Source organism: Schistocerca cancellata, chromosome 2, assembly GCF_023864275.1.
Source record: "Schistocerca cancellata isolate TAMUIC-IGC-003103 chromosome 2, iqSchCanc2.1, whole genome shotgun sequence".
NCBI classification, from domain to species: Eukaryota; Metazoa; Arthropoda; class Insecta; order Orthoptera; family Acrididae; genus Schistocerca; species Schistocerca cancellata.
This window is the reverse complement of record NC_064627.1, coordinates 381,470,071-381,497,912: the sequence shown is the minus strand read 5'-3', so window position 1 is coordinate 381,497,912 and position 27,842 is coordinate 381,470,071. Positions and strand designations below refer to the sequence as shown.

The 27,842-nt window shown below is 40.5% G+C and overlaps 1 protein-coding gene across 1 annotated transcript in view; it reads right to left on the bottom strand.

Annotated features, from left to right (window-relative positions):
- The window catches only part of LOC126161783 (reticulocalbin-2), a 54,092-nt gene extending 30,218 nt beyond the window's left edge, over window positions 1-23,874 (bottom strand). Inside the window, exons 1-3 of the mRNA XM_049917856.1 lie at window positions 23,167-23,874; window positions 19,271-19,418; window positions 16,919-17,075 (exon numbers count right to left, since the gene is read on the bottom strand). Coding sequence (XP_049773813.1) covers window positions 16,919-17,075; window positions 19,271-19,418; window positions 23,167-23,374 — 513 coding nt within the window. The 5' untranslated portion in view covers window positions 23,375-23,874. The remainder of the gene's footprint in view (window positions 1-16,918; window positions 17,076-19,270; window positions 19,419-23,166) is intronic.
- Between the last annotated feature and the right edge of the window lie 3,968 nt (window positions 23,875-27,842).

The window sequence follows — 27,842 nt, the reverse complement described above, 5'->3', positions numbered from 1 at the left end:
AAGGAAAACTTACACTGATAGCACTTTCAGATTTAGAGAACGCTTTTGACAATGTGGACTGGAACACACTTCAAGGAAGGTGAAGATAACAGGAATAAAATACAGGGAGTGAGACATTATTTACAAATTGTACAAAAAGCAAACTATAGTTATAAGAGTAGGATGGGAAAAGAAAGTGGCAGTTGAGAATGGAATGAGACATGACTGAAGCATATCCCTGATGCTGTTCAGTCTGTTCATTGAGCAACTAGTGAAAAAAATCATGGAGAATTTTAGAACTGGAATTAAAGGTCAGGGATACGAAGTGAGACTTTTTGAGGTTAGGCAAAGCTGAATTATTTAGAGAATTACCTATAGACCACCAGGAGGAGCTGCACTGAATCAGTCTTTCGACTGAAGATAATAACAACACTGAAAACTTCAGTGCTTTAGAAGACTGAAAAGAAAGGGGAAAGAATTGATCGGATCAGAATGTAATATCTGTCTTAACACAATGGTTGAAAGCTGCTGTGTCCAAACTGGAAAATATGTTCCACAGCTGAATTTAGAGCAGAGATTAGGGAGGTAACAGGAACTGATTAACAAAATCTAACATACAATAAAATCAAATTAAATACACTGCCAGACAGTTTTGAAGCACCCGGAATGGAGGAGGAAACAAAATGAAACTTCATGAGTTGAGACTGTATATGATATTTCAATGATTAGAAAATCCGAGTCAAATTTACAAAGAACTTGGCAGTATAACCCCACATATCAGTATTACACTGCACTGTCTCTGGTCTGGTTGCATGTATCAATTCATTTGGGAAGGGTGTCAAAACTGTTTTATCCTCTCCCGATGCAAGCTGGCCCACAATTGTTCTAACTTGTCCTTGACATCCTGGATAATGGCACTGGGACAGATTATGTCCAATCTGGTCCCACAAACGTTCTATTGGGGGCATATCTGGGTCAGGAGTCTCCAAACATCATGGAGACATGAGCACTGATCTGTTGAAAAATGGCACCACAATACTGCCACATGAGCAGCACCACCACATGAAGACACAGGATGTCCTAGGTGTATCTTTCTGCTGTAAGAGTCTTCAACCACAACCAGCCTTGCCCTGAAGTCATATGTAATGGCTCCCCAAACCACAATGGCAGGAACAACACTGCCGTGCCTTTCCAAAACATTTGAAGAATGGGACTTCTCACCATGTCACCACCACATCTGCCAACAGTGGTCACCTGGGGTCGTGAAGAACTGCAATTCATCGTTTAACACAATACGACCCCATTCATCAGCAGTCCATGCTTCCCAGTCACGGCACTACTCCAAAGGCACCTGTTTTTGCTGTGTTTTTAATGGCAGCTTACGCATAGGATGGTAATTCCTTATCCCAGCTGCTGCTAATCTTTGACCAATGGTGCAGGATGACACAAAATATTAACTGTTCTCGGATGGCAGGTGCAAATGTGAAGTAGATTACAAAGTGCTTGGTTCCAGATACAACAATCCTCTCTTATGACAGATGTAGTTGACCAGAACCTTGATGACAACTGTGCCTGCTCTCACTTTCCCTTGCATTCCACTGTCACATTTTAATGCTTACACACCTGGATATTGCACGATTCACCCAGGCAGCCAAAGGAAGATCCACAATGAGGCCCATTTCAAACTCTTGTCAGGTGCTATCGCCCACCAATCACTCCATATCTTCATGCTGTCCAGGGTGCTTCACTTTTTTGTGATATAATGAAGACAGAAGTTTCTCGGCTCCCTCACACTTATGTGTAATCACATGTGTGTGCATGTGTGCTTGAGGGGGTGGGGTGGGGGGTGATGAGCTCAAGAAAGGAGCTGCCAGTACTAATGGGATGAAAGTGTTTGTTTTTACCATTTCGTTATTCCTGAACTTTATGTCTGATATAAACTGGCAAGCTAACAGGAGCATTTTCTTCAGGCAGTGCTATCCTTCAACAGAATGTGTAGTAGCGACACAGAGCATTGTGAGCAAGCACCATTTTCGGGAGTCGCTGTGGCTCGTAGACAGTGGCCTTCTGGGGGTACTGGTATCTGCACATAGATACCTTACTACTGTATTGTTCCTTCAATAAACATTAACACACAGATGCTACAACAATCAGCATATGAAATAGTCACACTTCAAGACATTGACCAGAAGAATAAAATGACCTAAATTTGGAAAAACATCTTAATCATTATTAACGGTGTAGGAAAAGATATGAGGGCTGTTCAATAGAGAATGACTGTTTTTTTTTTAACAACACACATTTACTCATTCTCATAATTTTGATGGTCCTCAAAGTAGTCTCCCATGAATATGAATGCGATGCACTTGTCCCAGCATTTCTGTGAGTCCTCCAATACATGCTGGAAACCATTTTTTTTTTTTTTTTTTTTTGAGATCCTTCAAAATCGCCTCTGCAGCCTTCACCACTGCTTCTGATGATTGATAATGCCTCCCACAAAAGCATTTCTTCATGTTAGGGAATAGGAAAAAAGTCACCTGGGGCTAAATCCAGACTATAGGGAGGGTGAGGGATGCACTTCACATTGATTTTTGCAAGAGATTCAGCAACAACATTGGCAATAAGTGGCTTTGCATTATTTTGGCGCAGCATTCAGCCTTCTTCACAAAAATGTGGTCTTTCGGGCCTGATATGGACTTGCAATGTTTTCAGGACACCTCTGTAGTATTGTCCAGTAACTGATGCATGTGCAGGTACAAAATGCTGACAAACCATTCCATGAATATCAAAGAATGAGATGCCCATAACTTTCCCAGCAGAACCAACCACTTTTGCTTTTTTGGGGGTTGGTGATGGAGATTTCCATACTGAGCTTTGCTGTTTGCTCTCAGGATTAAAATGATGTAGCCAAGTTTCATCAGCAGTGATTACATTTGAAAGAAACTCTGGATCTTCCTCTAACATCAACTTTAACTGCATGCAGACCTGCACACAAATGTCCTTTGGTTTGGGAATCAACAGTCTTGGGACCCATCGCACAGAAACATGCCACACGTAATTTTTATGTCACCAACGTGTGGGTGGCACCCAATGAAATGGTCTTTATTTCATAAAGTGATCTTAAGATAATTCATTGATCCTCTCTCACAATGACACCAGCAATGCTGATGTTTTCTTCTGCAAGAGGAGTAACTGGAGTACTGGGTACACCTTCCTTTGAAATTGATTCTCTCCCCTCTTTAAACATTTTGAACCACCTTCGAGCTGTGCTGTGGGGAAGAACATACTCTCCATAGGCCTCCTGTAACATTGTATAGGCCTCAGCTGAAGATCTGTTGAGATGAAAGCAGAATTTCAAAGCTGCATATTGTTCTTCGCATGTTACCTTCATTGCAGCAGTAGGCAATACTGCACATGGGAAACCTTGCCTGCCTCTCACAGGCGGGAACCAGGAGTCCCAAAAATGAAGCTATTACAGTGTGTTTGTTGCATTAATCTAACAGAATATCAAACAATTAAATTCTAGTGCGAGAAATTATGACCATAAAAAAATTATGATCATTCTTTATTGAACAGCCCTCGTAAATTGCTACTTACTGACAAGACGACACGTTAAGCTGCAGATGGGCACAATTAAGCTTTCATTCACAACCTTTGTTAGAAAAAAAAAAGGAGAACAACTTACACATTCACTCTCACAATCAAGCCCACCTCACGCTGTGATGACTGCCAACTCTGGCAGCTCAGACCAGGATTCATCATCTTTTTTTCCCCATTGTGGTAATTCCTCTTTCTCAAAATGGTTGACCGGCTCTCAGCAGCCATCCTTTTTTTTTTTTTTTTCCAAACCTGTCACGCCAACCTGCTCACTATCCTGCTGGCAACCCTATTCTAGAGATGTTTAGAACCACCAAACCAATGTACCTACAAACTTGTAGTTGTCACCATCCCAAACACTGTTCTGGATTGAAATTTGTGTTGTGCAGTGTTGCCTTTTGAACTAAATCAAAGTCGTGTCAGACTTCTCATTGACTTTCATACCAAGATTCAACGAAAACAACTTTCCTACCCACATGCAAGGAATCACAGCTCTTCTACCAAACAAAATCTGCCCTACACTGTCAATCCTTGCCTTGTTTAGGTCAAAGTGTCTAAAACAACTTATCTGACATTAAGATAAAAAATGAATTCTGATCAGGCTGAACTTTGAAATCTCTCCCCACACCTTATTTCACTTTGAACTGGTATCAACTTTAACTAGCAAAATTACACAGATCAAGTGAAGTTCAGTTGCACTCATCAATTCACAACCTATTAACACTTTAAAAAGTAGTTTTAATTTTGTGCAAACACAAGTTTAAAAGAAATAAATAATTAAGAACTAGTTCCTACCACAAAAGATATGTAAGTAAATATCTGAATGCACTGCTGAGGTTTGAACATTTTTTTCCCCAACCTGTGAAGTTAGTTTAAGAAAACTGTCTGCTGCCTAAGTCATGAGTGCAGATAATTGCTCCCATAAGAAATGATGTGGAAGTGTTTAAAGACATTTCATAGACACTGTGAAAGCAAGAAAGGAAAATTAGCACTGTTTGCAGTGCACAGAAGTGTCTGCAGATCAACAGTAGCCAATAATGATTGACCACATCTTGTGGCTTGAACAGCAAAAAGTGCCCTATACATAAATTCTACAGATATCAATGTGTACAGAATGTTGGTAATTTTGGTGCTGGATGTCCACAATGTCTAAACTGGTATGGTGTAAATTACCATTGATATCTTTACTAGCCTTTAAGTTTAGTAGCACTGTGGTTATGTGCTGGTCTACAGACACAAAGATCTGGGGTTCAGTTCATAGTCATTCAGAAAGTTTTGCTTGCAATTATCAATTTTTACCTCTGGCAACATCTGTTAGTGTTGAAAATGCTGAGCTGAACCAATGTTCGTTGTTGTTGTTGTTGTTGTCTTCAGTCCTGAGACTGGTTTGATGCAGCTCTCCATGCTACTCTATCCTTTGCAAGCTTCTTCATCTCCCCATACTTACTGCAACCTACATCCTTCTTAATCTGCTTAGTGTATTCATCTCTTAGTCTCCCTCTATGAATTTTACCCTCCACGCTGCCCTCTAATGCTAAATTTGTGATCCCTTGATGCCTCAGAACATGCCCTACCAGTCCCTTCTTCTTGTCACATTGTGCCACAAACTCCTCTTCTCCCCAATTCTATTCAATGCCTCCTCATTAGTTATGTGATCTACCCATCTAATCTTCAGCGTTCTTCTGTAGCACCACATTTCAAAAGCTTCTATTCTTTTCTTGTCCAAACTATTTATTGTCCATGTTTCACTTCCATACATGGCTACACTCCATACAAATACTTTTAGAAATGACTTCCTGACATAAATCTATACTCGATGTTAACAAATTTCTCTTCTTCAGAAACGCTTTCCTTGCCATTGCCAGTCTACATTTTATATCCTCTCTACTTCGACCATCATCAGTTATTTTGCTCCCCAAATAGCAAAACTCCTTTTCTACTTTAAGCGTCTCATTTCCTAATCTAATTCCCTCAGCATCACCCAATTTAATTCGACTACATTCCATTATCCTCGTTTTGCTTTTGTTGATGTTCATCTTATATCTTCCTTTCAAGACACTGTCCATTCCATTCAACTGCTCTTCCAAGTCCTTTGCTGTCTCTGACAGAATTACAATGTCATCGGCGAACCTCAACGTTTTTATTTCTTCTCCATGGACTTTAATACGTACTCTGAATTTGTAAATAGCCTTTCGCTCTCTGTATTTTACCCCTGCCACCTTTAGAATATGAAAGAGAGTATTCCAGTGAACATTGTCAAAATCTTTCTCTAAGTCTTCAAATGCAAGAAATGTAGGTTTGCCTTTCCTTAATCTTTCTTCTAAGATAAGTTGTAGGGTCAGTCTTGCCTCACATGTTTCAACATTTCTGTGGAATCCAAACTGATCTTCGCCAAGGTCGGCTCCTACCAGTTTTTCCATTCGTCTGTAAAGAATTCGCGTTAGTATTTTGCTGCTGTGACTTATTAAACTGATAGTTCAGTAATTTTCACATCTGTCGACACCTGCTTTCTTTGGGATTGGAATTATTATATTCTTCTTGAAGTCTGAGGGTATTTCGCCTGTCTCATACATCTTGCTCACCAGATGGTAGAGTTTTGTCAGGACTGACTCTCCCAAGGCCGTCAGTAGTTCTAATGGAATGTTGTCTACTCCTGGGGCCTTGTTTCGACTTTGGTCTTTCAGTGCTCTGTCAAACACTTCACGCAGTATCGTATCTCCCATTTCATCTTCATCTGTATCCTCTTCCATTTCCATAATATTGTCCTCAAGTACATCGCCCTTGTATAGACCCCCTATATACTCCTTCCACCTTTCTGCTTTCCCTTCTTTGCTTAGAACTGGGGTTCCATCTGAGCTGTTGATGTCCATACAAGTGGTTCTCTTATCTCCAAAGGTCTCTAATTTTCCTGTAGGCAGTATCTACCTTACCCCTAGTGAGATAAGCCTCTACATCCTTACATTTGTCCTCTAGCCATCCCTGCTTAGCCATTTTGCACTTCCTGTCGATCTCATTTTTGAGACGTTTGTATTCCTTTTTGCCTGCTTCATTTACTGTGTTTTTATATTTTCTCCTTTCATCAACTAAATTCAATATTTCTTCTGTTACCCAAGGATTTCTACTAGCCCTCGTCTTTTTACCTACTTGATCCTCTGCTGCCTTCACTACTTCATCCCTCAGAGCTACCCGTTCTTCTTCTTCTGTATCCCCCCCCTGCATTTCTGTCAATTGTTCCCTTATGCTCTCCCTGAAACACTGTACAACCTCCGGTTTTATCAGTTTGTCCAGATCCCATCTCCGTAAATTCCCACCTTTTTGCAGTTTCTTCAGTTTTAATCTACAGCTCCTAACCAATAGATTGTGGTCAGAGTCCACATCTGCTCCTGGACATGTCTTACAATTTAATACCTGGTTCCTAAATCTCTGTCTTACTATTATATAACCTATCTGATACCTTCTAGTATTTCCAAGATTCTTCCATGTGTACAACCTTCTTTTATTATTCTTGAACCAAGTGTTAGCTATGATTAAGTTATGCTCTGTGCAAAATTCTACCAGACGGCTTCCTCTTTCATTTCTTTCACCCAATCCATATTTACCTACTATGCTTCCTTCTCTCCCTTTTCCTACTCTCGAATTCCAGTCACCCATGACTATTAAATTTTCATCTCCCTTCACTACCTGAATAATTTCTTTTATTTCATCATACATTTCATCAATTTCTTCATCATCTGCAGAGCTAGTTGGCATATAAACTTGTACTACTGTAGTAGGCATGGGCTTCGTGTCTATCTTTGGCCACAATAATGTGTTCACTACTGTTGGTAGTAGCTTACCCGCAGCCCTATTTTTTTATTCATTATTAAAACTACTCCTGCATTATCCCTATTTGATTTTGTATTTATAACCCTGTATTCACCTGACAAAAAGTCTTGTTCCTCCTGCCACCGAACTTCACTAATTCCCACTATATCTAACTTCAGCCTATCCATTTCCCTTCTTAAATTTTCTAACCTACCTGCCCGATTAAGGGATCTGACATTCCACGCTCCGATCCGTAGAACGCCAGTTTTCTTTCTCCTGATAACGACATCCTCTTGAGTAGTCCCCACCCGGAGATCCGAATGGGGGACTACTTTACCTCTGGAGTATTTTATCCAAGAGGACGCCATCATCATTTAACCATACAGTAAAGCTGCATACCCTCGGGAAAAATTACAGCTGTAGTTTCCTCTTGCTTTCAGGCATACGCAGTACCAGCACAGCAAGGCCGTTTTGGTTAGTGTTGCAAGGCCAGATCAGTCAATCATCCAGACTGTTGCCCCTGCAACTACTGAAAAGGCTGCTGCCCCTCTTCAGGAACCACACGTTTGTCTGGCCTCTCAACATATACCCCTCCGTTGTGGTTGCACCTACGGTACGGCCATCTGTATCGCTGAGGCACGCAAGCCTCCCCACCAATGGCAAGGTCCATGGTTCATGGGGGTAGGCAATGTTCGTTAACCACATCAAACTGGACATTTTCAAATAACTCGCTGGGTAAGTTACTTAGAAGATCAGAGGAAGGCAAGGAAATAATCAAAGAGAATCATTCCCAGTAAGTAATTGTAGTGTTCAAATCAACCTTTAGATTGGCAACAGCCCAACCTACTCATAACTCTGTTGTTCTCTGCATCAACAGTTTATTTAGCATTTTGAGGACCTGAAACCTGTTAACTATTGGAACTTCCATCCACACAGAAAACTGCCTAAATCCATGGCCAATGATACATAAGATGTATCGCAATGTGACACCATACTTGGCACCAGGTTGTGTTCGGAGTCGAATCAGCCATGGCACCAAGTAACCAGGTGTCTGTGTATTATCAGCTACCGGACAACGTATTCATTGGTATTGGTCATAAAGAGAATTTTGACAACACTTCTTTATGAAACCACATGACTTGAAAACATCTCCTGTTGTCTTTCTACATTCTGGGCCATTGTAGTGTGGAGCTTTCGATGTGCAAGAGTCTTAAGAGGATTGCTGTGTTTTTCCATTTACATTACAGATGATATCTAACTTTTCTGATGATTGTAAAACAGGAAGAAAACTGATTTCCAATGATCTTGCTGCTTATTCCATGAAAGAGTTAACCAATTTTTTGACTGATTGATAAACAATGAAACTGATGTGTTTTATGGACAAAAATTATTTGCAACAATTAAGAAAACAGAACTACTTCCGCAACCAACCAAAAAGGAAACAATCACTAACTGCAATGTACATCTTATTATTAACATTTTACACAAGTTACTCATCAGTTCCAGCAAAAAATATTTTATAGCTGTGAAAATATTTTTTTAGAACACCTTCTTTTGCTTATTTTCTTCCATCTTTACAACACAAAACCGTCAATAATAAATACTGTGTATCTATTATGTACATGTCACATCTGTGATCTAAGAATTATAACCATGTTGATAGCTTATTCACCAGTGTTGTCATGCATATATTGTCCTAATTAATGATATGGTTATAATAGAAGGAAACAATCCATGAAGGAAAAATATACCTAAAAACAAAGATGATGTGACTTACCAAATGAAAGTGCTGGCAGGTCGACAGACACACAAACGAACACAAACATACACACAAAATTCAAGCTTTCGCAACAAACTGTTGCCTCATCAGGAAAGAGGGAAGGAGAGGGAAAGACGAAAGGATGTGGGTTTTAAGGGAGAGGGTAAGGAGTCATTCCAGTCCCGGGAGCGGAAAGACTTACCTTATGGGGAAAAAAGGACGGGTATACACTCGCACACACACACATATCCATCCACACATATACAGACACAAGCAGACATATTTAAAGACAAAGAGTTTGGGCAAAGATGTCAGTCGAGGCAGAAGTACAGAGGCAAAGATGTTGTTGAATGACAGGTGAGGTATGAGTGGCGGCAACTTGAAATTAGCGGAGACTGAGGCCTGGTGGAAAACGGGAAGAGAGGATATATTGAAGAGCAAGTTCCCATCTCCGGAGTTCGGATAGGTTGGTGTTAGTAGGAAGTATCCAGATAACCCGGACGGTGTAACACTGCGCCAAGATGTGCTGGTCGTGCACCAAGGCATGTTTAGCCACAGGGTGATCCTCATTACCAACAAACACTGTCTGCCTGTGTCCATTCATGCGAATGGACAGTTTGTTGCTGGTCATTCCCACATAGAATGCATCACAGTGTAGGCAGGTCAGTTGGTAGATTACGTGGGTGCTTTCACACGTGGCTCTGCCTTTGATTGTGTACACCTTCCGGGTTACAGGACTGGAGTAGGTGGTGGTGGGAGGGTGCATGGGACAGGTTTTACACCGGGGGCGGTTACAAGGGTAGGAGCCAGAGGGTAGGGAAGGTGGTTTGGGGATTTCATAGGGATGTACTAAGAGGTTACGAAGGTTAGGTGGACGGCGGAAAGACACTCTTGGTGGAGTGGGGAGGATTTCATGAAGGATGGATCTCATTTCAGGGCAGGATTTGAGGAAGTCGTATCCCTGCTGGAGAGCCACATTCAGAATCTGATCCAGTCCCGGAAAGTATCCTGTCACAAGTGGGGCACTTTTGTGGTTCTTCTGTGGGAGGTTCTGGGTTTGAGAGGATGAGGAAGTGGCTCTGGTTATTTGCTTCTGTACCAGGTCGGGAGGGTAGCTGCGGGATGCGAAAGCTGTTGTCAGGTTGTTGGTGTAATGCTTCAGGGATTCCGGACTGGAGCAGATTCGTTTGCCACGAAGACCTAGGCTGTAGGGAAGGGACCGTTTGATGTGGAATGGGTGGCAGCTGTCGTAATGGAGGTACTGTTGCTTGTTGGTGGGTTTGATGTGGACGGACGTGTGAAGCTGGCCATTGGACAGGTGAAGGTCAACATCAAGGAAAGTGGCATGGGATTTGGAGTAGGACCAGGTGAATCTGATGGAACCAAAGGATTTGAGGTTGGAGAGGAAATTCTGGAGTTCTTCTTCACTGTGAGTCCAGATCATGAAGATGTCATCAATAAATCTGTACCAAACTTTGGGTTGGCAGGCCTGGGTAACCAAGAAGGCTTCCTCTAGGCGACCCATGAATAGGTTGGCGTACGAGGGGGCCATCCTGGTACCCATGGCTGTTCCCTTTAATTGTTGGTATGTCTGGTCTTCAAAAGTGAAGAAGTTGTGGGTCAGGATGAAGCTGGCTAAGGTAATGAGGAAAGAGGTTTTAGGTAGGGTGGCAGGTGATCGGCGTGAAAGGAAGTGCTCCATCGCACCAAGGCCCTGGACGTGTGGGATATTTGTGTATAAGGAAGTAGCATCAATGGTTACAAGGATGGTTTCTGGGGGTAACGGATTGGGTAAGGATTCCAGGCGTTCGAGAAAGTGGTTGGTGTCGCCGTCCACCTAACCTTCGTAACCTCTTAGTACATCCCTATGAAATCCCCAAACCACCTTCCCTACCCTCTGGCTCCTACCCTTGTAACCGCCCCCAGTGTAAAACCTGTCCCATGCACCCTCCCACCACCACCTACTCCAGTCCTGTAACCCGGAAGGTGTACACAATCAAACGCAGAGCCACGTGTGAAAGCACCCACGTAATCTACCAACTGACCTGCCTACACTGTGATGCATTCTATGTGGGAATGACCAGCAACAAACTGTCCATTCGCATGAATGGACACAGGCAGACAGTGTTTGTTGGTAATGAGGATCACCCTGTGGCTAAACATGCCTTGGTGCACGACCAGCACATCTTGGCGCAGTGTTACACCGTCCGGGTTATCTGGATACTTCCTACTAACACCAACCTATCCGAACTCCAGAGATGGGAACTTGCTCTTCAATATATCCTCTCTTCCCGTTATCCACCAGGCCTCAATCTCCGCTAATTTCAAGTTGCCGCCACTCATACCTCACCTGTCATTCAACAACATCTTTGCCTCTGTACTTCTGCCTCGACTGACATCTTTGCCCAAACTCTTTGTCTTTAAATATGTCTGCTTGTGTCTGTATATGTGTGGATGGATATGTGTGTGTGTGCGAGTGTATACCCGTCCTTTTTTCCCCATAAGGTAAGTCTTTCCGCTCCCGGGACTGGAATGACTCCTTACCCTCTCCCTTAAAACCCACATCCTTTCGTCTTTCCCTCTCCTTCCCTCTTTCCTGATGAGGCAACAGTTTGTTGCGAAAGCTTGAATTTTGTGTGTATGTTTGTGTTCGTTTGTGTGTCTGTCGACCTGCCAGCACTTTCATTTGGTAAGTCACATCATCTTTGTTTTTAGGTATATTTTTCCTTCATGGATTGTTTCCTTCTATTATAACCATATCATTAATTTGAACCCAACAATTACGTTTGTTATCGTCGCCTTTGCATTTCGAAATCTTTCCTGTCGTCTTATTTCTCTTTTTTCTCTTTATTTTCTCTTTCTGTTTTTACCAGTAGTTTCACTTTGTATTCACCTTCCCCTTTTACTGTAATCTACTATACAATTTTATCCCGCCTATATACGCTCAACAATACGTAACCCACTTCCCAACCATAACCAAATAATTTTATTTTCCGCTTTCAACACTACCGCTGCTATAAAATCCACCCTTTCTAGTTCAATAACAGCTGCTTTCACGTATTTAACAACCATTTCGGCTAGTTCTAATAACTTTAACTTTATTTCCACTTCCGTTTTTCGCACATCACTGATTAGTTTAGCCGCTCCCCACAGTTTTTAACGTCATTATTTCTACAATTGTTAGCCCCATTTTCGTAATCTTTCACCACAACACCACTCCTTTAATACGTTTTTTCGAAATTTTCTCAAAATTTTCCCGAATTTCTCCGTCCTTTATCGTGATTTAGCGGCAACACAACCACACCTTTTTGCACATCGCTGTCTACCAACCCAAGTTCACCACAGGCTCAACTTAACCAACACTTTTTCGCCTTTTTTCATACCAGATCTCCAACTGCTTTCTAGTTCACCTTCATCTCTCCCCATATATTTCTATCTTTCTTTTTCATTTCAACCTCATGTTAAACTTTCCACCTTCTAATACCATGTCACCCTCACAACACCCCCACAACGAAACCATTAAGTTTTATTTACATTCCCTCCGCAAACATGCCTTCACCCTAGCCAGATTACGCTCACATATTTTATTTTCTCAGGCTTGTCTGACATTTGGCATAACCCCCAAAGGCCTCACACTTAAAGTTCCCATCTCTGGCTGCAACCCTTCTTTCCATCAGTCCCTATACCAGTTCCAAACTGAACAATCCATTGCCCTCACCCACCTAATCCTTCACCTACACATCAACTCAGCCAATGAACACACCCGTCAACTCCTATCCTTAATAAAAGTCCTCAATCTTTCCTCTCCCACATCCACACCGGCTATTCAGAGCATCCTCCTACAGGCCAACCGCCAATTAGAACAACATGCCACCCTTCACCTCAAAAAACTATCCAATCTCCTGGTTTCCCACCTCCGGAAAGGCAACTCACTCACCCTTCACAACCTTTCCAGCAAACCTCAACCACCTCTCATTGCACACAAACCCAGTCTCTCCCATCTACTCAATCTCCCACTTCCAGCTCCACTCCCTCCAAAACCTCAAAATTCCGATCAACACAATCTGGCACCACAACACCTTAATTCAGTAGTTAACCTTTCCTCCAAACCTCTCTCCCAATCCGAAACCTCTGTCCTATCCAAAGGCCTCACCTTCAGCCCCACTCCCAGATTCAACCAAACAGCCCTCGTCAAAGATTTACTGTCCTACACTCGTACTCTCTGCTGGAAGTATCACTTTTCCACGAAGAAAAATGATCCTAATCCTACCCCTAATGATCCAACTCCCCAAGACACTATCCAAATTGAACCCTGCCTGGAACAGTTCCGTCCCCCGTCACAGCGGGACCCACCTCCTCTTCCTCAAAATCACCCTCTCCAAACCTTCCAGGAATTTCTGACTTCCAGCCTTGCCTCTCAATCCTTAAAAAACCTTAATCCTACTCCCAACATCACCACTGCTGAAGCCCAGGCTATCCGTGATCTGAAGGCTGACCGGTCCATTGTCATTCTTCCGGCGGACAAGGGTTCCACAACCGTGGTACTTGATCGTCGGGAGTATGTGGCTGAGGGACTGCGTCAGCTTTCAGACAACACCACATACAAAGTTTGCCAAGGTAATCCCATTCCTGATGTCCAGGCAGAGCTTCAAGGAATCCTCAGAACCTTAGGCCCCCTACAAAACCTTTCACCTGACTCCATCAACCTCCTGACCCCACCGACACCCCGCACCCCTACCTTCTACCTTCTTCCTAAAATTCACAAACCCAATCATCCCGGCCGCCCCATTGTAGCTGGTTACCAAGCCCCCACAGAATGTATCTCTGCCTACGTAGATCAACACCTTCAACCCATTACATGCAGTCTCCCATCCTTCATCAAAGACACCAACCACTTTCTCGAACGCCTGGAATCCTTACCCAATCCGTTACCCCCAGAAACCGTCCTTGTAACCATTGATGCCACTTCCTTATACACAAATATCCCACACGTCCAGGGCCTCGCTGCGATGGAGCACTTCCTTTCACGCCGATCACCTGCCACCCTACCTAAAACCTCTTTCCTCATTACCTTAGCCAGCTTCATCCTGACCCACAACTTCTTCACTTTTGAAGACCAGACATACCAACAATTAAAGGGAACAGCCATGGGTACCAGGATGGCCCCCTCGTACGCCAACCTATTCATGGGTCGCCTAGAGGAAGCCTTCTTGGTTACCCAGGCCTGCCAACCCAAAGTTTGGTACAGATTTATTGATGACATCTTCATGATCTGGACTCACAGTGAAGAAGAACTCCAGAATTTCCTCTCCAACCTCAACTCCTTTGGTTCCATCAGATTCACCTGGTCCTACTCCAAATCCCATGCCACTTTCCTTGATGTTGACCTTCACCTGTCCAATGGCCAGCTTCACACGTCCGTCCACATCAAACCCACCAACAAGCAACAGTACCTCCATTACGACAGCTGCCACCCATTCCACATCAAACGGTCCCTTCTCTACAGCCTAGGTCTTCGTGGCAAACGAATCTGCTCCAGTCCGGAATCCCTGAAGCATTACACCAACAACCTGACAACAGCTTTCGCATCCCGCAGCTACCCTCCCGACCTGGTACAGAAGCAAATAACCAGAGCCACTTCCTCATCCTCTCAAACCCAGAACCTCCCACAGAAGAACCACAAAAGTGCCCCACTTGTGACAGGATACTTTCCGGGACTGGATCAGATTCTGAATGTGGCTCTCCAGCAGGGATACGACTTCCTCAAATCCTGCCCTGAAATGAGATCCATCCTTCATGAAATCCTCCCCACTCCACCAAGAGTGTCTTTCCGCCGTCCACCTAACCTTCGTAACCTCTTAGTACATCCCTATGAAATCCCCAAACCACCTTCCCTACCCTCTGGCTCCTACCCTTGTAACCGCCCCCGGTGTAAAACCTGTCCCATGCACCCTCCCACCACCACCTACTCCAGTCCTGTAACCCGGAAGGTGTACACAATCAAAGGCAGAGCCACGTGTGAAAGCACCCACGTAATCTACCAACTGACCTGCCTACACTGTGATGCATTCTATGTGGGAATGACCAGCAACAAACTGTCCATTCGCATGAATGGACACAGGCAGACAGTGTTTGTTGGTAATGAGGATCACCCTGTGGCTAAACATGCCTTGGTGCACGACCAGCACATCTTGGCGCAGTGTTACACCGTCCGGGTTATCTGGATACTTCCTACTAACACCAACCTATCCGAACTCCGGAGATGGGAACTTGCTCTTCAATATATCCTCTCTTCCCGTTATCCACCAGGCCTCAATCTCCGCTAATTTCAAGTTGCCGCCACTCATACCTCACCTGTCATTCAACAACATCTTTGCCTCTGTACTTCTGCCTCGACTGACATCTTTGCCCAAACTCTTTGTCTTTAAATATGTCTGCTTGTGTCTGTATATGTGTGGATGGATGTGTGTGTGTGTGCGAGTGTATACCCGTCCTTTTTTCCCCATAAGGTAAGTCTTTCCGCTCCCGGGACTGGAATGACTCCTTACCCTCTCCCTTAAAACCCACATCCTTTCGTCTTTCCCTCTCCTTCCCTCTTTCCTGATGAGGCAACAGTTTGTTGCGAAAGCTTGAATTTTGTGTGTATGTTTGTGTTCGTTTGTGTGTCTGTCGACCTGCCAGCACTTTCATTTGGTAAGTCACATCATCTTTGTTTTTAGGTATATATTGTCCTAATTTATATTAACAATAAACATCTTTCATTTGAGCCAAGTTAAGTGCCAAGCTCTTTCATTTGAGCCAAGTTAAGTGCCATATAACATAGTGAATGTATTAACTGCATTAGTTTTCTGGGATGGGGTCAAAATTGAGCCTCTGTCAGCTAAATTTATACATCCAACCCTTAAAACACGAATCTGAAAAGCTATCTATCACAGCCCATTCCAAGAACGCACAATGCACAATTTATAGTAGTTGTGAAAAAATCCACTGGAACTGGCTATGTAATACTTGGTGGAGAACTTCTCCCCATTCCACACTTTCAGTTCAACATTACATCAAGAGATTAAATACAGATCTGTTGACATGGGTATGAGAAGAAGGCAATGAGAATTAATCTTTTTCAACCCAATTTTTCTACTCACTACATTCTCCCGATCTTTTATTTTACTTTTACAATAATGGAAACTTGGCTGACATAGTCCGACATCGGAGCTGTACTAGAAAACCATAATGCCTGACAGTCCAACAGGAAGTCCTGAAGGATTAAGCAATGTATAACCCTTGGGACAGGAAACGAATTGACAACCCCAAAATAATTTTCATGCACGACCCCAGCCTTAGTAACAACATTGGCCATTTTATGGATTGACTGATGGATTAGACACACGATTACTTCTTTACTATTTCTTCTTTTTCCTTTCTTTTGACACCTTTGATATGGAAGAAATATGATTGTGTACAAGATTCAGCATATTATATGCAGAAAGTTAATAAACTGGTATGGCCAAATAAATCATTCTGTAAGTTATCTTTCTGCATAAAAAATGGAAATACGGATAAGTATAAGGCACTGAACGAAGGATAACGCATATAACAGGGGGGGAAAAAAAACAGTTTTCAAAATCTGGCGTCACTAATATTAAGAACACATCCACCGTAATCCGAAAGTCGGCATGTGATCCGTCTGTTAGATTTAACTTATACTTACAACTGGACACAAACATCCCTAAAAAGCTCAATCAGTAAGTGTAGGCCTATACGTCAACAACGATTACAGACCTTTGCGTCACTGTCATTGCTATCATTAGAAACATCATCATCTTCATTAGCGCCCAGTCCAAATGAGTCGGCAGCATATTCTGCCCATGTCACCTTCCCATCCTCATTTTCATCAGCATCTTCAAAACGGTCATTTGCATCTTCCTCTGATAGCATTCTAAAAATGGAATCCAGTAAACAATAATTAGCAAAATAAATCAATACATAAAATTTAAATTTAATTAAAACAAAATGAAAGTAAAGCCTACAAACTTAACTATGCAGACTGCAGAACTACACAACTCTTAGCCTGTATAATCTTAAATTCCATTTTGTGGAGGCAGTTAAGGTGCAAGACTTCGTGCATTTCTCCATATACCTGCCCGCTAATATATTTAGTTACACACTGCAACACTATCCTACAAAATCCTGTGATTTATGAATTTATTTTCCAAGCTGGAGTAAGTACTACGTTTATAGGAGAAGATTACTAACAAAACCATGTAACAGTGTGCCATACATAAATATAGCACCAGAGATTAAAATTGAAAGTAATTCAGATGACGGTGAAACTTCAACAAAATTTTACACATCAACAAAGAAAGGGTCAATTGGTTACATAATAATATAATTTGCCATCAGTGTACAATGAACTCTTTTCCTTCACTTATTTTTCCTCCTTTAGGCATATGGATAATGAAGATTATTTACAGTCCTCTCAGTAATGTGTGATGATTGGTTATGTATACAGTGTGCATTCAGTGCTAAATAGACAATAGAACCCATGGCTGTCAGTAGTGTTTTAAGGCTACATCACAATAATGTCATTTATCCACCAATATAAATCACACTCCTCTCTCGACAGAAAGGCCGTACAGTGCTGTCCTTAAAACTGCAGCACCGTGAAGGCAGCATACAACAAATATCAAATCGGTATGCTTCAATAGGCAAATGATTAGCATTGTATGAAAATAATCCTCAAGGCTGTGACTAAACCATTTCTGCTCAATATCACTTCTGCCAAAAGTGCTAGTCCTGCAAGGTGAGAAAGAGTGCTTTTGTGAAGTCTGGAACATATGAGGAGGCACTGTAGAGATAAAGCTGTGAGGTTGAATTTTGTGTGATGCCTGTGTAGCTCAGTCAGTGAATACATTACCTGTGAAAGACAAGGTTCCTGGTTCGAGTTCTGGTGTGGCTAACCTGCCACGAAGTTTCAACAGCTCAAAACTTTGAGCAAAAAGGGCTGTAAGAACTATAAATCAAGACAAGTACACTGAAAATGCCAGAAGTTATCATGTGAAAGATTAATAAATTAAAAAAAAATTGTAATGAGAGGATAAAGTCAGGATAAAAATGACTGACTACCATATGACCAGAGAAGTGTATAACAACATTATTATATTAGTGAATATTCATATCAGATCCTATGAATCAAGGTTACTGAAGTCTCTAAGTGATCTATGCATTTGAGATAGTAACACTTCAAAGACACAATTGAAAATGACCAGAGAAAAAAAAAAGAGACATCTGAAGCTAAATATTATAAAGACAATGGATAGGAATCAAGTCGGTTCAATAACTTGGGAACGACTGGAGTAATATGAAAATGTGTACTAGAAAAATAAGAACACTGATTTACTACCATTCAATGAAAGGATATAAAGAGTAGGAACATACTCACCAATGGGGAGATAGAAGGAAAGAGTGTAGAAAGATTTGGATTTAATTATCTATTAATTACGAAGTCTTTACAAATTGAGAATAAGCCCATATTGGATACGGATGGAAAAAGAAATTAGCCATGGTCTTTCAAAAGGAACAATCATGGAATTCACTTAAAATGATTTACATAAGCCACAAAAGACAAATCTGAATGGCTTAAAAAGGATTAGGCCTACTCTCTTTATCCTCATGAATAAGAGGCAATTATGCCAAGCATTGTTCATCTCACTGACTGACAGCGAAGGAAACAGTTGTTAAGAAAATGGGCAGAAGAGAAGGAGGTGATGATGTTTGGTTTGTGGGGCGCTCAACTGCGTGGTTATCAGCGCCCGTACAATTACCCAATCTTTTGCTCAGTCCAATTTCGCCACTTTCCTGGATGATGATGAAATGATGAGAACAACACAAACACCCAGTCATCTCGAGGCAGGTGAAAATCCCTGACCCCGCCAGGAATCGAACCCGGGACCCCGTGCTCGGGAAGCGAGAACGCTACCGCGAGACCACGAGCGGCGGACATGAGAGAAGGAGGTGAAGCATGAAACAATTTAGGAAATGAGAGGAGGTAAAACGAAGAACATTAAGTGCTTCCCCATGACCCTAAACAGGTGACAATGAAACAAACACAAACAAACAATTAAATGAACTTACTTGAATGAACGTATTATCCAAGCATGTAACTCATTTCTGTCAATCATCTGATCATTATTCAAATCCATTTTGGTGAGCAATATCCGTAACCTTCGTTTGGCTTCCTCTGGTTCCAGCTGATCAAATGCCTCCGCTTCCTTTACACTGCCTGTCCAAAGAAAATTGTAACACACATTTGAACACAGTTGATATGGTCTAGTAGAAAATGATTATGTGGACTTGCATATATTACAGAAAATTAATGTACCAACAAGCGAACACACTTCTTTTATTATTAAAATGTTGGCAAAACAATTGATATCATTTGTACACTACACTTATTTTGTTAGTATATGGCAACATAAAAATGTAAACAAGAAATGCTGACAACAGATGAGAACAAAAGGAAACCCACAATGCTGGATTTTGTGGCTGGTATTGTCACCCTCTTCTTATTTCTGTTACACATTTTTCTGGTCCTAATGTTTCATTTCCTAACAATCAAACATCAGAGACTACAAATTCTCAGTAGTTTCAAACAAGCTCAGCTAGATTAGCTGTACACTGAGCAACAAGAAAAGAGAACTACAAAGAAATATGGCAAGAGAATTAAGGTTTAGGAAGATGAAATAAAAACTGAAGTTTGCCAGTGACACGGTAATTCTGTGCAATCACCTTGGAGGATCAGTTGACCTAAATAGATGAGGTCTTGCAAAGAGGTCATTAAATGAGGCAGCGCTGCAGGAATTGGATTAGCTAATGACCATTAATAGTAGTATTTCTCCCCTGCCCCAATGCTGGCCAAGTTTGTGTGTGTATTTCTACTCTAGCTCCAGAAAGGACCAATTCCAAAAGTAACAATTTTTCTTTCTCTTCTGTGTGTGCACCTGTCAACAACTCAGCACTTCTGTCAGTGAGTGGAATACACATTTAATCATTAAGAGGGTATCTGGAGTGAATCTTTGTACGGAAGTAAAACATTGATAGTAAACAGTTCAGACAAGAAGAGAACAGAAACTTCTGAATAGTGGCACAACAGAAGAACATTGACGATTAGAGGGCAGATCGGACCCTAATGAGTAGGCTGAATCCAATCGAGGAAAAAATGATATTTCAACAAACTACCCAACACCTCATTGAGAAAAAGACTCTTAAAAGTATTTGTGTGAGGAAACTTTACACTGGTGAGCAAAACACCAGGACAAAACAACACTGGTATGATGTGTCACTGCCAAGCAACATAGCTTGAATGACCTTGGACCATACATAGAAAATACTACAGCAATGTAGTGCAAAAGATAAAAAAATATGCTATCAGACGAACAAATATGATACTTTTCTTTAAAGACAATAATTATACTGAAGACACGACAATTTATGATGATTCTACGAATATGACTGCTAATAGGGTGTGTGATCACCACAGGGGTGGCAATGCATGCTTTGAAACATGCTCCTATGCTGGCCATGAAATTTGTAAGCAGTTCTTACAGTAAGGTGTTCCTTTTCTCTACCAGCATGGTTGCGAACTACTGCATGGTTGCTGGTGCATGTCGATGAGCAGAAATATGCCTCCTTAATGCATCTTACATGTGCTCGGTGGGATGTAAGTTGGGTGGGGAGGGAGGAAGAGGGCATGAACAAACACACCCGTACATTTGTTGAATATCGTATCATTCAAAGAGCTACTCCATCTGCACTGTTTCATACAGTTGCATATTTTAATCCATAAAGACAAAGTCAGACTGAATTCACCTGTGAAAGGCGCACATGGAAAAGGAGTATAGTGTAACAATAACTTTGACTACACAGTAACTTGCTCAACAATTTGGAGGCCAGAATGCCCATGTGACATCATACCTCCCCACACCACAAGACCTCGCCCACCAAAACAAATCATGTCCAACAATGCTGTACCCTCATATGGTGAGTGGTGGGAACATGTAAGGCATCCAAGGACATTGTTGTACATTATCATTTTGCTAGTGTGGGAAGGCATAATACTGCATGAACATACTGACCTCCAAAGCTTTGAACATGGTAAATTCACCAGTTAATGTTATTGTGACACTGTACTCCTTCACCATGCGCATTTTTTTAGGTTTGCATTTGGCCCTAATTTCATTTTTATGCACGACTGTATCGAATAGCAAAGGTTGAGGAGTTCTTGGAACAAAGGGATATTCAGCGGATGGACTAGCGTACCTTTTCCCCTAACTAAAGACCTACTGAGCACATGTGGGACGCACTGGGGAGATGTATTGCAGCACGTCCTCAGACACCAACAACCATCCTGCAGCTGTCAACCTAGCTGGAGGAGAAATGGAACATTCTACCACAAGATCCTCCTCCAACCTTGTGACCAGCATGGGAGCACACTGTTGAAGTGTTGCCCTCAGTGATCACATGACCTATTACGAACTATATCCTGCCATTTGTACTTTCAATGGAACCATCTTGAATCTCAATGACTTCAGTGCAATTACTGTCTTTGAACAAATTTGTTATTTCCGTTGCCTCACTACACAATCTTTTCAGTTAGCTTCTCTACTACAGTGTAGCAGTTCTTTCTATGTGAATGTTACTTTCACCTCAAGTTTTGCACAACAATGTATATGCTGTATAACATCCACTATGCCTCAAACAACAATGTACTCCTTCATATGCAAGTCCATTGTTATCTCCTACTGGAAATGCAGGATTTTAAAATTACTATTAAATTACACACATTATTCTAGTTTGCCAGCTAGATACATGGCGAATTTTACTATTCACAGATCTACAACTTTGTCCTGAAGCTGCCTACTCTTCCAGATGCCAAATCCTCATATAGACACCAGAACTGATGAGAGCCATAAAAACGTTACAATACCTGAAGGTAGCTCACATCTACTGAATGAACACATTATGGTTGGCAACCCAATCCCTCAAACTTCGATCTCCCTTAACAATGAAATTCTCATGGACAAAGTACAATAAACAACTATGAGGGAAGGGCAGATGCTAAAAGTCTCCCGATTGTGAAATTACCTGTATCCTAAATTGTTATACATGGCAGGTAACAACATACTAAAAGCTTCTAGTCAGGAAGAAAATAATGGTCAGCATAGTGTAAAAAAAGGAAATTAAGTATTTTTATCCCACTACTTCTAAAATTATGTTCGTACTCCGTTTCCAATATGGATTTTATTATTGGTATCCTATGTCTTAACGGCGTGAGAAACTTACTTGTTCTGCTTTCCTTCCACCTGCAACTAGCGTACCCCCCCCCCCCCCCCCCTTCTTTCCCTCATTTCGCAATTAGGCCTAATTCGTTCATGATGAAACCTCGTTCACATTACTGTTGGGGCAGTGTGTAAGAAGGGGCATGCTTCAATAGAAATACGGAACAGTGCATATAGTTATTGTTTTTACTAGAAATTAATGCAACACAGCTGTCCTTGTGTGTGCCTAGAGAAGCCCTTCTGCGAGCAACGACGGCTATAATCTAAGAATATCTCAGTTTTGGCGCTTGGATAACTATTGTTGAACACAGTCCATTTATAACCACCACAAAGGCAGCAATGCTATTGCAACTTAGGTAAAAAATATGCGTATGTTAAATTAACTATGATGGTCTTTACTGGTTCTGTGATTAAAACGAAGAAAGGCGGATTATCAGTAAAACAAAAGTGACATTCGTTTCTACAAGCATGTGAACTTGTCATCCAATAAAACAAGTGCACAATAGATCCGCAACAGAGAGTTATTTTTAGAACTGCCGAGATAGGTACAAAAATAGTTATTTTAGTTTCAGACTGCTTCAGGAAATGTTCAAAAATTATAAATGAAAAATGTTAGCTGCTTAGCGCTTGATTCTGATACTTTCTATACCAAAACAATTACCATATCTGTTCATTTTAGGACGATTTTCTTACCTAGGATAGCTACATGGTCAAATTCTGAATGATGTTCGCCTCCAGCATAATGTTGAGCATCTCTAGGAACATAACCGCCATCCTCCTCTCTTTCTTGGCCACGATTGTGCGCATGAATGTGAGGCGAAGCTGGAGAAGGGCTACACGTCGTAAATAAAGTAAAAATTAACAAATTACAATAGAAAAACACAGACATTCCTCCTTTCATCGTCGGTCTTTATCTGCTCCACCGCAAGTGAAGACAATTTATAATTGCAGGTCTTCGCCAACGAACAGTATACTCAACATTCCGACAGCGCAGCGAACAATTCGCTGTCGTAGCGCTTAAGACAGCACAATTTCGCAGCGCATAGTAAACTTCGCACAGCAGTGCCAAGAGGCCGGCGTCATACGGCCTTACCTTCACACTCCCCCACTGTATTCAACACTTGCCCTACGGGTGTTTATGATGGCAACAGAAAGGAGATTTCGCTTGTCAAACAGATTTTTAAAGGAACTCTCTGGAACGGCTACGTTCATATCGCTTTTTCAGGTTCATAATCTGTAATTTGAAAGATGTGGCCTTTACTTCATTAAAAATCCACTATCATAAACGTATGTAAGCTTTTAAATGGAAATTTTATGCATTTTGTGACCGAACGATATATAATTTACTTTCGATCCTAAATACGTAACACCGCTTTCAGATCTTTATGGAATCACTGTCTATAGAGTATAGACTGTGATAGAATCAGGTACAACACAACGTTCATAAATCGATCTGCACTTCTTGTATGGGCTTTTGTCCCCATCTGATCATATACCCGAATAAATGCCAGCGAGTGCATCACATGTGCAGTAGCTGAATAAAATAACTTGAAAAGCAGGAAGTGTTTTCAAAATATAGGTTTATGTCAATTGTGTGAGGCTCTAATTTGTTGTCTTCCTAACGATACGCTAACTGAACTGACATTGACGTTGCACCTAGTGTGAAAATGGGTCAAACGATACTAAAGACCCATACAACAACATTCTTGAAAACACTGATAATGTCTAACCAAGTGTCCTCCAAATCAGTACTAAGACAAATGTTGTTTCACGCCCAGTTCATAAAAGATACGACAAATAATACATAAAAAAGAAAATAAGCATAGTTAATCATCATTTAGTGCAAATAGTGAACTGTTCGAAATCATGTAACAAAAGTAGAATATTAATAAATTTTGAAATGGAAAGAGTGGCATGTAATATATCCACACGTCACGATTTTCTCTTGAACAGACAGGGGAAGGAGTAAGTACGCAGTAGGCTTTCTTCATTAGTGAAAATTAGCGGTTGTACAATGGAGGTGCATTTGCCTCAGAAACAAAAGATCTGCCTGAATAAATCAGCGTTTCAGAGAAGTAAAAACAGTTTGAAACCCAGTGAGGTGCAAGTGCTAAAAGTGGATTATCGTTAGAAGTATCACAACACAAGAAATCAGAACCAGGGAACCGTCTAGCAAGAAGACATTAACCACTGCTCAAAATGAGGAGAATTTTTTTACTCCCAACAATGGTACATCCAAAACTGAGGTAAGTGACTAAGCAACACACAATGTAAGCCTTGATTCAAACTTTAAATTGCTCCACCGCAATGTTGAGACTCTTTCCAACAAGCTGAATGAAACATAAGCCTTGTTAAACACTTCGAGTGATATTTCTGTTTTATGTTTTATTGAGCACTGACACATCTACCTCAGTTCGAATTAGCTGGCACATTTTGTAGAAAAGTGCCCAGATATGGTGGTAGCTGCACATATGTCCGAGGAAATATAGAATTTAATAATGTAACTAAATCTGATAGCTTATCCAGAGATAGAGACATACAACTGTAAATAGCAGAACTACTAAATAAAACACAGTAATCATCTGTGTACTTGAGTCACGAGATAGTGATAAAAAAGTTGTAAAAAGTAATATGGAAGAGCTGTTAGAGAATTTTGATATCCTCAAGAAAAATATTTTCATATTTGAGGACTTCAAAGTTGATTTCTCCAAACCCAATAAATGTAATAATCGATTCAGTGATCTTCTGATGTCATTTAACTTAAAACCAACTGTCACTAGCCCAACTAGTACATCAGCAGAAGCCACTGTCAAGTTTTTCTAAATCCAGAAAATTATACTCAGAACACACAAATTGTAAACACTGGTTTTAGTGATCACCATGCCCAAATAGTAATAACAGCTATTCCAGGAGACACAACACCCCAAAAAACTTTATCTAATATCAAGAAATTCAATGATGAAAATGAAGATTACTTTTATTTTGCCTCGAGAAGAGCAAACTGGAATGATGTTTGCAGTTCAAACAACACACATGACAAGTTCGATAAATTTATGACCACTTACAAACACTTTTTTGAAATAACTTATCCTGAACAAACATCAGTAATAAATCCTGTGTACAGACCAAATAAATGGATCACAACAGGAATAAAAATGTGATGCCATAAAGTAAATTATGTGAATAGCCGAAGCAAACCGTAAATCTTGCTCTTGTTAATTATTTTAAACAATACAAACGAATACTTAGAAATTTTTTATCAAAAGCAAAGAAGAAGGAAAATGACAAAAACATAGAAAATTTCTGGAACAAGAGTAAAGCACTCTGGAGCAAAAAAGAAACAGCCACGATGTCATTAGACCATGACAACATAGAACTTTATAAGAAAATAACAATCAGATAACTGACCTCACAGTAATGACTAATAAATGACAGCAACACACTACAATCAGATTCATATATTGTACAAGAATTATGTTCATGTCTCCTACAACACTTGAAGAATTATTTATAATTATAAAAGATTATCCAGAAAGTTCAGAAGGTGCTGATAAAATAGCAGGAATTATCATCAAAGCAAGTGCAGTATTTATCATAGAACCATTAACAGATATTTTCAACTCATCCTGTATCAGTACTGTCACGCTTTGGCAAAATTCTTGAAAAACTGTTTCTTAGGAGACTAAAGCCTTTCTAAATAAGGAAATGTTAATAAATGATTCACAGCATGGATTCAGAAATGGCATATCAACACAGTCAGTCATTTTCACCATCCTGGACGAAATTCTAACTGCAGTCGATAATAAGCAACATATTTCTGGCATATTCCTTGATCTTAGTAAAGCTTTTGATATAATTGATCATGATATCCTGTTACAGAAGCTAAGGAATTATGGAATAAAAGGCCTAAAAACAGGTGGATCCACTCTTACTTGCATGACCATCAACAGATCACTCAAATAAATACAGATTACAAATTCAAAAAATTTCACATTTTCATAGTAATAAACAGAAAAATATCAATCTGAAGTCCCTCAAGGATCAGTCCTTGGGCCCATTCATTTTCATTCTTTATGTTGAATATCTATTAGAAAATTAACCAAAGGGACACCAGTACTTTTTCAAATAAGAAATATCCTAATTAACTCCTGTGATGAAGACACCTACAAAAAACAGGTGCAGATGTAACACAAAATTTAACACAGTGGTTTGGAACAAAGAAACTAGTACTGAATTCTGAAAACACATTGACAGTCAGTTTAAAGATCTCACAGAAACTACATGCAGCAACACCAGTTTTTAGCATTGACTGAAAGCTGTCTCATGTGACAAAATTTTTAGGTATACGTATCGAGGATAACATAATGTAAATAAAAAGTTACATACAGTCACATATGCTGTAAGAGTCCTCTCATAAAAACAAATTGTACATCAGTGGTCACAAGGTACCATTGCACTATCCATTCACTGCTGACGTATGGAATTATCTTTCAGTGGAACTCCATATGTAGCAGAAAAATATTTAGGCTATAAAAATGTTAGAACACTAACACACACTAAATTCAGAGACTCCTGTAGGCCAATATTTAAAAGTCTCAATACACTGACTCTTCCTTATTTAGATATCTACGAGACACTTATCTTCATAAAAGTATGCATATTAAAAGAAAAAATTATCTTCAAGCATATTTATGATTTCTACTCTCATGATACTAGGCAGAAACATTACCTGCATGTCGACACATTACGTACAAACATTTATAAGGGGGAGTGTATCATACTGGCACAATATTGTATAGCCACATGCCATCCTATCTGAAAGAGATACAAAATTCACGTAAGTTTAAAGTGAAACCAAAAGATTACTTGCTTGATCACAGCTTCTATTCTGGTTTTGAGTTTTTGGAGCACCAAGAAAATATAGTGTGCTGGATCACATATTCTTCATCATACTATTTTTTCAATTCTCTTATTGTTTTTATAATTATTTTACCAAAATTCAACGTTTATTGAATGTCGTTTTCTAAATCACACTAGGTATAAATCTGTGTTTGCTATTTAAAGCCTGATCTTGTGCAAACTATGTATTAAATCACCATTTACAGGACGAATAAAGAAATACAAGTATAATTTGGCAGTCACACTGCCTGACATTTCATTCCATTCCATGGATGTTTAGCGTGAATTGGGCTCAATTTAGTCTGCCACTTGGATTCAAAGATGCAGAGGGGTGTGCATCATAGGAGCCATGAGTAATCTGCTAAAAAAAAAAGTTCAGTGGAAGTGTAAACATTGTTATGTACATTAATTTCCATATTTCTTTTTGGAGAATAAAATAGTATGCAAATTGGAGGAAAACTGAAAGGAAC